General features: G+C 40.2%; 1 protein-coding gene across 1 annotated transcript in view; it reads left to right on the top strand.

Moving 5' to 3' along the window:
• The first annotated feature begins 772 nt into the window (after positions 1 to 772).
• The window catches only part of LOC105035759 (chloroplastic lipocalin), a 41,375-nt gene continuing 31,761 nt past the window's right edge, over positions 773 to 10,386 (top strand). Inside the window, exons 1-4 of the mRNA XM_073257958.1 lie at positions 773 to 1,043; positions 9,228 to 9,360; positions 9,757 to 9,993; positions 10,075 to 10,365. Coding sequence (XP_073114059.1) covers positions 958 to 1,043; positions 9,228 to 9,360; positions 9,757 to 9,993; positions 10,075 to 10,365 — 747 coding nt within the window. The 5' untranslated portion in view covers positions 773 to 957. The remainder of the gene's footprint in view (positions 1,044 to 9,227; positions 9,361 to 9,756; positions 9,994 to 10,074; positions 10,366 to 10,386) is intronic.

Genomic DNA, 10,386 nt, shown 5'->3' with positions numbered 1-10,386 from the left:
ATCTAGTCTATAAGAAAGACAGTTACTCTAAAGCTATTGTTACAACTATTATCCAGCTTTATAATAACTAACTTTCAGCTATACTACGGCTAATCACCATATGGATGAACAATCCATAATCTTCATACAATTGACTATTCTGTTATAACAAATTAATGGTCTAACAAACTCTCTTAACGGCTTAACGGCCCGAGCAAACCTCTCCTATATAAAAAGGAGTAGGATACTCTCTGAAAGATAGATCATAATTCAGAAAGTTCAGATTTTACGGGACTATTCCCTACTGAAAGGAACCAAAAGCTCTCATTTTTTCCATCCAAAACTTCTCTCCTTATCTTCCAATTCTTTATTTCTATTACCTGTTCTCAAGGCCCTACCTTACTTAACTATAGGAGAATCTTAAACTAAAAGATACTCTATCAATTTTAGAATTTTTTTTTATATATTCATTTATAATCTACACCGATCTGATTCTCAGTAGTTGTTCAGCTTAACGCAATATCAATTTCATTTTTTTTTTCTTCGCTTGTAGTCTTACAGCAACACCATGGGGCAAAGGTCCATGGCAGTAATCCCAAACAGGGTCGTCCGGATCCGTCCAAAAGCTGGCCCAGCCTGGGCCGAGGGAGGTAAATAACCCCGCCCCAGTCAAAGGAAAAGAAAAGGACCGGGCCGCCGGCCTGTCGTCCCGTGGGATTGACATGCTACCGTCCAGATTCGTTTGAGATCTCGGAATGTAAACGTTTGCTTCCGTAAATTTTCCCACCATTCATCTTGCCGAGAGATAAGCCGAGATCTCGGTCGCTTATCATCCGACTGAGATGACTGACATCTCAGGCACCGGTTACGTGGTCGGCAGGTCGAATCAGGAAGCCCAAAAATCGCTCGAATCCACTTCAGGGAGAGCGCCGCTATTCCAAAGACTTCCCTGATCCTGGGGTTTTTGTTTTGAAGGCTATGGTCCTGCTCCAGGCGTCGCCGGTTCACCTCCTTCCCCTTCCCCTTCCCCTTCCCGTTCCCCTTCCACTTCCCCGCACTCTTGGGTACGAACAGATAATTCTTTAAACAATCTTTTAGTAATTTTTGGGAGTAGCTCATCTTGGATTTAGTATGATTCTCTGATGGAGTACAGATTAAAGTTAGCAAGTCCGTAGAGAATTTCCGCCTGATAAATTCTGTACAGCCATCTGTTAAAGAAGTTTAGTATCCTTTTCTCTTTTTCTGGTCATGCTGCTGCTCTTGCAAGTCGGCTTTCTTTTCAGAATAGCGGGTTGATTTATTTTATGGTGCTTGTTTTCGTCATTTTTATGTAACTATTGTCTTTTCCTCTTTCGAAAGATTAATTTGATTTAGTTTGAGACATATGGAATTCTTTTTGTGGATTTTTGCCTTATTGGTTTACGATGGAACAATTTTATTCTGCGTCTGTTCTGTAATGAAATTGTGGGCTGAAAAGGCCAATGTGGGACTCTGAATACTCTTTATTGTTGAGAAACTATTATTACTAATACTCACCACCCCCCGGGCCGCCTCTCCCTATTTTCTATAACTTCATTAGTACATGTAAATGAGTGATGACAAAAAGGCACACATACAATAAATGAATTGGTTCAATGGGAAGCCCGAAGAATATGCCTGGTTCTGGATACAACACTAGTTTTAAGTTATTGATCTATGAAACTGAAGGAACAGTTCTGATTGACACAACGGATCTAACTCTTAAATACAGTTGTAGTTTTGTAGTGAAGGCATGTGAAAATTGCAGAGACTTGCAAGCGAAAAGGGAAAAAAAATGGAAGAACTGGGTGTAAAGTGTTATACATGAAACTCCAGTTGCGACTGGATGCATGAGGCATAAAAACGACCAAACATTACTCAACCAATTAGACTTGATCCCACGGCTATCACACAGCAATTGATATTCGCAATTTCCAGAAAGTTGAATATGACCTTGTCCATTTACAATGAAATGCACAATTTTCATAAAACCTCACAACAGAAAAATAGTAGCCAGATAAAATCTATCTTGTCAGGATAGTGAAGAAAATTTTCTCCATGATAAACAACTTGCATGTTTGTAGGCCAAAAGTGTAGTTCTGTTCTGCAGCTTTGCTTTTAGAAAGGTACCATTGAGCATCAAAGATGTGTTTTCAGTCAGCTTGGAGGATTGGATTGTGATTGTAGGCAAAGCTCCAGCATAGAAATCTCTCTCTCCACCCCCACAACGCCCACCCGCCCCCACCCCCCAGCATCTCTCTCTTTCTTCTCATTAACCTTCTTGGGTTTTACCATGTGGCAAAATTAGGTGGCAGAAAGCATGGGATTGCTTAGAACTTTTCCATTCTTGATTATTGGGCAGGCTGAGATGGGATGACTGGAAGAGGAGAGAGGATGGGGTGGAAGAGAGGGCAAGAGGCAAGGAGGGAAGAGGAGGTGAGAGGGAGGATGAAGGGAGGAGGATGAGGAGAGCAAACATGAGTGGGGAAAAGGAAGGAGGAGGAGGGTGATGGAGAAAAGGAGAAGTTGAAAGAGGATTGGACTTACATTTTCCAATTTTGATGGATGACAATGACTGTATATTGAGTTGCCTTTTCTATTATTAAGTTTCTTGATAAATGCAGTTCCACTTGGGTAGTACACTTCTCTTGTTTATCTTCTACATGAATATCTATGTCCACAGCATGTATTTATTAAAATGGCAGCCTTTTGTATTTTATAATCTTGATATACGATAGCACTTATAGTTTTATAATGTCTTGATTAGTTAATACATGATAATCTGCCAATGGGTCGTGTTGTGGTTAGGGGACTCCGGGACTCATACAGATGGAGGGTTCATCCCAGCAAGAGATATTCACTTTAGCTGTATGTATACTGTAGCTTATAGGCTTGCGGTCCTTGGGCTGTAGCTGGTACGCTTGCGATTGCCGTAACTTATAGGCTTGTGGCCCTTTGATCATAGCGGTACGCTTGCGGTTGCTGGGCCTCATGGTTTTGTCCCTTGGACTTTGGCCCAAAAGGCACCTCTTGAGGGTGGAGTGTGCTCTTATCTCATATAAGGCAGAGTACTCTTGACTCACAACCGATGTGGGATTAGATCCTCCGGCAATAGTAGCCCCTCCAGTCAAAGGACTCTGTCTTATTGGAGGGACCCTTCCTCTAGTGCCTTATTGGAGGGACCTTGCTGAGGTCAAGGTCAGAAAATTGCTTGATAATCAAGCATCGGTAACTTTGAAAGCCACTGTTGAAGGCTCTTTCTAAGGCTTCGATCACTTTTCTTGAAAAGCTTCAGAATTCTTATAGTCCTCGATAATTCGGGACATCTGCTCCTGATCCTTATCCAACTAACATCGATATGTGACTAAACACTTCTCCTGTTTGTCGATAGTCGCCCTAGCCTCCTTTAGTTCATTTTCCAGCTCGAAGATCCTCTCGGTATTCTTTCGCAACTGGTCCTCCTTTTCAGCCAGCTGATCATCCTTCTCATCAGCTAATGCTGATTGTCTAGCAGTTGCTTATTTTTATCCTTTATTGACTCAATCTTTTCTTGGAGCTGCTTGTTCAGCCCCTCTGCTATTTCCTTCTCCTTAGTAGCTTTCTTCTCTGCTGCCTTCATGGCCTCCTCGACGACTTTCTTGGCCTTCTTTTCGATCTTAAAATTTTCCTCCATGGTCTTCTTATTCTCATAGAACTACCCCATGTGCTCATGTAGCAGCCGGAAGTACATGGCGGGCTGCAAAAAGAGTAGGAAAAAAAGGGAGAAATGATTAGATTGGCTAAAAGCCGATGTAAGAAAAGCGGGGGAAAGGAGAACATAAGAAAAAAGTAATGTTAGATCGATAAAAAACCGATGTAAAAAGAGAGAGAGAGAGAAGAGGAGGAAAAATGAAGACTTACGTCCATAATGCTAGTAAACCCATAGTTCACCAGCTAGTTTATAGAAAGATCTCTTCGAGAGTCGAGATCTCTCTGGGGCATCATCTTGACAAAAAGATCTTGGGCCAGCCTTGGCGTCTCCATAAACGATGCCTTCGTCAAGTCAATTGCTTCTGCCGAGGTGGATGGCGGATTATTTGATGGCTTTGGGCGCTGGTCGGCTTGCCGGACTGCCTTGCCCGAGGATGGAGGATGCGCTGGAGAAGACCCCTTCTACTGTGATCCCTTGGGTGGTGGTGGTTGAGTCACCTTGGTAGACGGACGAGCTAGTTTCAGCATGACAGTGGAGATCGGCATGGCGTCGCTGTCAATGATCAGGGTTCCGGATGATGATCGGGGCCGACCTCGAAAGAGCAGTATCCTTCTTGGTCCTTTTGGAAGCAGCAGCAACAGCTAGCTGATTGGCCTCAGTCTTTCTCTTTTTGGCTTCAAGTTGAACTTCATTGTTTCTGTCACATGAAAATAGAAGAAGTCAGTGAATGGTGATATTAATGAAAAGTGCTAAAACTATAAAATTAACATTAGACTTATCCTGAGGAGAGACCTGACTGATGCCGGCTTCAAGCAAAGACTGCTCCATCACCAGTAAGCTCATTTTGGATACTTTCATACCCAGAAGTTCTGCAAAAGCCTCCTTATCCCTAGGAAATACTTCATTGTATGAGTTTCATTTGATCTCAAACTTATGCCATTTGTAGCTGAAATCCCATAGAACATCGGAAGAAACAAAGAAAAAATGATTTTTTCAATTGTGTATGGAGTAAGGAAGGACAGGTCCAACTTTACATTTCGATTGAGGTGAAAAATACCACCAGTTTTTTCATATGAATGTTTTTTTAGGATGAAGATTGCCCTGAAGAAAGAAATCCTAAGTTCTATAGAGGAGAATTTGCCGCAGATAATGAAAACTATGATTGCCTTAATGGTGTTGGGTGACCTGAGTTGGGTGGATTCTATATAAATCGAAAACATTGCTGAAAAAAGGATGTAAGGAAAATCGAAGATCAGACTGAAGTGCCTCAGCGTAAAAAGCGACGTAGCCATCCGGAGGTTCAGTTATCCTGCCATCTCGACCTGGTTCTATCAATTGGATGTCTTTAGGAATGGAATATTTCTCCCTAAGTTCTTGAAGATCGAGATCGGTCAAAATAGATTACTTGGTGGTCGGTTCGAGATAATCCATGAGTCCCTTTATAGGAGACTCGGGGTTATCCTGACTTGAGGTACAAATTTGAGGTGGACTTTTCACCTTAAAATCAAGCAGTGGTTGGGTCGATCGAGGTACCCGACTACCCTGACTGATGTCATTGCTACTATCAGAAGACATTTTGGTGAAAAAGAAGCATGAAAACGGATAGGGAAAGAAGAGGATTTGAAAGGAACAAGAACAAAGGAGGGAAACTTTCTAAAAGAGGAAAATGGAGACTCCAAAAACCCTAAAACCCGGATTCTATGAGATAGGAACAGAGGAGAATACCTAACGGAGGAAAATGGGCTTGGGGGAAGCTTTTGAAGGACCTCTACTTCTCTTTCTTCTCCGGCTTCGGCAATCTCAAGGGACCTTCTTCTTTGTCACCGGTGGTGCAAAGGCTTAGGAAAAATTTCGATAGAGTTTCGGCACGGGAAGAATTGGTGAAGTGGTCTTTCAGCCGCAGAGCATGCCTATATATGAAAAAGTACTCAATGGCTTGGATTGATCCGGTACTCTGTCAGATTCATGCCACTTGTCAACCATCCAACGAGTCTGCAGAGAGTCGTTTCAGCGCACCTCTCCTTGATTTTGCCACGTAAGCAGGATCCATGTGAATGCTGAGCTCTCTAGTGGCATTTTGACACCTAGCATGCACGTCCGATGGATAGTTGCTCTGGCATTTATGGAATCTCAGTTTTTCAGGCGTCCATCATTACTCCATACGGTGGAATGATTTTCGGAGGAACGGTGCGTCGCCTCGAATGATTAAAAATTAATACTTCCAGCTATCATTGGAGCAGAATATTTATTATGATAGGACAGGTCGGATGAGGCCTTTAAAATACTTTGCACATTGATGTGAAGCATTTCACTTTGGTTTGGAAAGTGGGGGGCATATGTTGGTGTATATCATTTGACCTTATCATCGTTTAGACATGTGGCATCAGATTGTTATCTAAGATAAATGTTCTCTCAGGTTACATCGGCCCAAGGCCGACTTGCCTCTTCAATAATATCTGCTAATCGATTTAATCCAGAACTGTTTATAAGCTTGATGCTCACCTCAGTTTGTTTATGATCTTTTTCGGTTGTTGGTTGACTTGACACAAAAGGCATAACGCCCAATCCAGATAGTCACTGATGTCAGCTATTCCACATCGGTCTGTTACCGACGTACCATCGTATCTACGGACGGTTATCTAACAGTTGTCATCCAGCTCAGTCATAATTATCTTTTAGTTGTATTCTAGCTCAGTTGCCACGTGAGCAGCCACCCCACGATCCTTACACAGCTGGCCATTCTGTTACAACAACCTAACGGCCTAACAGATTTCTAACGGTCTAATAGATCTCTAATGGTCTAACAGCCTAACATATCTCTAACGGTCTAACAGATCTCAAACGGCCTAACAAATTTTTCTTAAGGCCTAAGCAAGCTCTTTATATAAAAAGAGATAGGGTGCTCTTTGGGAGGTAAGTCAAAATTCACAGAGACAAAACTCTGCTAATTTTTTCATTGAGGAACCAGAGTTCTCTCCACTTTCTACTCTCAAATTTTCATTTTTGCTTTCTACTTCTCCATTTCCACCACCTGTTTTCAAGGCCCCGGCTGACTTACGCATCAGAGGGTTCTAAACCGGAGGGCATCCCATAGTTTTAGGACTTCTTTTGTAGGTTTTGTTCGAGGTCCACATCGGCACAACCATTAAATCTCCAGCTCGGTTCAACACCGACCTCACCTCCAGAGCCTTGCAGCAATAGGTCGGAACCACCTCACCCATACTTGACTATCCGAAATAGGTGCTAAGTTGAGTTAGGCCATGCCCTGATACTATTTGATCACTTACCGATTGCCTTCTAGTTATAAAATCATCTGTTTCCTTTAGTGCAGATTCAAGTGATGCAAGGTTTATGGATATGCTGACAGAAACCTATTCTAAGCCAATCAATTGTCCTTGTTTTCATCCTGGATCAACCTGTTTATTTTGGGTCCTTTTCATTAGTTCATGCTTTTGTAGTTTTGGGCTGCTTTTGGCAAAATTAGCCCCAATCTGCTTCAAATAGCATATTAGTGCAACACCTTTTTCCATCTGAACTCTTCTTACCATCTCTCTTTGGGGTAACTCAATTTGACTTGTTTAGATGTTGCCTCTTGATTAAGAGTATTTGGCTGTCTTTTTTTTCCCCCTAAATCTGTTCTTGAAAAATGAATATAGAAACAAGGGTAAAAAGCATTATTCTTGTTTTCATTTTTATTTTTCAGAAGTTTTAGGAATTTGAAATTTTCAGATAGCAGGGTTCTCTGGAAAAAAAATTTCAGGTAGCAGAAACCCTTCAGAAAAAAGTGAAATGAGAAAAGGCATGTTGATACAAAAGGATGGTTACACACCACATTAGATTTAATTTAGCCATTAATTTGCTGTATTTTTCTTTTGTTTCTGCTTAATTTTTGGTCTTGTTTGGTCCTTTTAAATCTAGGATTGGTATTAGAAGATCTCCAATTGTGGTTGGTCCTTTTGGTTGAGCTGAAACTGAACAGTTTTTAGCCGAGACTAATTTGAAATTGACTCCTAGTTTCAGATTTCGGTTAGTCAAAGTTGACCAGTTTTGTTCTAGTTTCAATGGTTTCAATCAGTTCCTGCTGAAATTAGCCATAAATGTTTTCTCTTTTTAGATTTGTTTAATTGTTTTCAATTGTTTTTCTTTTTTCAGATTAGGAGGGGCTAATCCCCATCTTTTATCCTATACCCACCCCACCACTTGATGGCTGACACCACTGAAATCGAAACCCCAGTCCCCTTGCTAAAATAACAGATGGTGAAGCCATTCGGGCAAGCACTCAACAGTATTATTTTCTGTCATATGGAAGTAATTTTTTTAGATATATGAGAACATACGCTGTCTAATTCCATTTCAATGATTCTTCTTTGTTTTACTCAAATTAAAAGAGGGTATAAATTGATAAACATAACTGTCGATGGGCCAAGGCCTCTGAAACAACAGTTATCACAACACTTTACAAAGATTACCTTAAACAAATAAATACAATATATTTCACAGAAGTAACCCTTTTTATATATTGTATATAACATTTCACAAATACCTCTTGATCTCCTCAGACATTGAACTCAATATGTTTATCAGTTAACTAAGTCTTTGAATAATTCGAAATGGAAATCATATATATGTGCATATGTTTACAATCAATTTACTAATAAATCTCTTGCATCCAATCTTCAGCCTAAAATTGTTGAAACCACACAAATTAAGAACACACACACAACCCCACCCTTGCTCTGGATAAAAGAAAAATGATTTTCCTGATCTGAGCTTTTTTGGGACATAAAGGGAATTAAAGACTTGTTGCCCTAGTGGATCCTAAAGGTATCAACACTCTTATTTCCCTTCTTCGCCTTCCTCATACCCTTCTTTTCTTTTTTCCCTTCCTCCCATCCTCTCATCATCGTACTCTGTTTTACTGTTCATATTTTATTCCTGTGATGCTTGTTCCTATGTTATTAAATTTCTTAGACATTACCTCCAAATGCCTTAACTTTGTTGTTGGACGGGCTGCCTGACTTTTTTCAAACATTTCTCTATTGTCACTTTTTCTCACTTGGTGTTGATCACCGTGTTGTTCCTCTCCTTTTTATTTCTACCACCCTTCCTGATCCTCTTCCCTCAACAAATGCTCTTGCCTTCACTCTGCAACCACTACTATTGCTCCTCCATTGATAAATTCTTTGCTTGTTTTTTTTCCTTATACATTGTCACCTTCAATGCCAACTTTGAATAGCGTATTCACTTGAAAGTCCCTTCAAGCCTTTCCTCCAATATCTTTGTTTGCCTTACCCTTGGTGCATATTCATTCCCCAAAACATCACCATTAAGCTTGGTTAATTGCTTAATTCTTATTAGCTCATATCTTTTTCTGCAGATTGAAAGTTATATCATGCTGTCCTACCTAGATGATATACCTTATTTGTTGTTTTTCGTTGTTGTCAAATATATCTTATTATCTGTCATCTCATTGCCATTATCATCTATTTTTTTTGTTCATAATTTTATTTTTATTTTTTTTCTTTCTTCTCCGCCATAGGAGATTCTCCTTTCCGGGGGAAAAGTTTCAAACATGTTGTCCGAGTGAGACCACATCCAACAAAGAAATTGTTTCGAGACAACTTCTATCCTATTTTGCTGCTTCAGTTATGTTCCTTTCTACACAAAATCAGGTACAAATGTAATCTTTTTCCTTTCTAAAACTGTTTTTTTAGCAATTTAACTTATTCAATTTGCCCTGCAGTGGGAGGAATAAATCATAATGAAATTGGATGCTGTATGGTCATTAGTGTTCGTCAGACCTAATGTTACCTTCATGATGAAGCCTTATCTCATATACATAGATTGGAATTGTTATCAGAGCTACAACTGATTCAGATACAAATTTTCATGTGTAAATTTGTATAAATTTAGTGTGTCAGAGGAGGAATTCAATATAAGGAATTTCGCCAACCAGAATAGTAGATGTTCACTGTGAACAACTAGACATAGTAGAGGCAGGGGGTCGGAAAATACAATTTCTAAGACAAAATATATTATGATGTCATATACTTGTTTCTGCTGATCAGGCAATTGCTGCAGAATCCATCCATCACCAAAGTTTGTGCCAGATTGCAATGGCCACAAATAATGATTTGATGTTAAAATCTGATAGCATGTCAGATGAAGGAAATGGGATGTTAATGATGAGGGGCATGACAGCTAAGAATTTCGATCCAGTTAGATATTCTGGAAGATGGTTTGAAGTAGCTTCACTTAAGCGTGGATTTGCTGGCCAAGGACAGGAGGACTGCCACTGCACACAGGTAAACACATGCCATGATATGATTCCATTATGCAATTATTATAATTTTTCAACTAATAGCAAGGGTTCACTAAATTTGCAGGGCATATACATGTTTGATGCTCAGACGCTGTCTATCCAAGTGGATACATTCTGTGTCCATGGTGGCCCTGATGGTTATATTACTGGAATAAGGGGAAAGGTTCAGTGCCTTTCAGAGGAGGATATGGAAAAGGCTGAAACTGATTTGGAGAAGCAAGTGATGATCAAGGAAAAATGCTACCTTCGTTTTCCCACACTACCATTTATACCTAAGGAGCCCTATGACGTGATTGCAACTGACTATGATAGTTTTTCTCTTGTCTCTGGGGCTAAAGACAAGAGTTTCATTCAGGTAAAAATATTTTGATCTAGG

Source organism: Elaeis guineensis, chromosome 5 (genome assembly GCF_000442705.2).
Source record: "Elaeis guineensis isolate ETL-2024a chromosome 5, EG11, whole genome shotgun sequence".
Lineage (NCBI taxonomy): Eukaryota > Viridiplantae > Streptophyta > Magnoliopsida > Arecales > Arecaceae > Elaeis > Elaeis guineensis.
The sequence above is the reverse complement of the archived record's forward strand: the minus strand, read 5'-3'. Positions and strand labels throughout refer to the sequence as shown.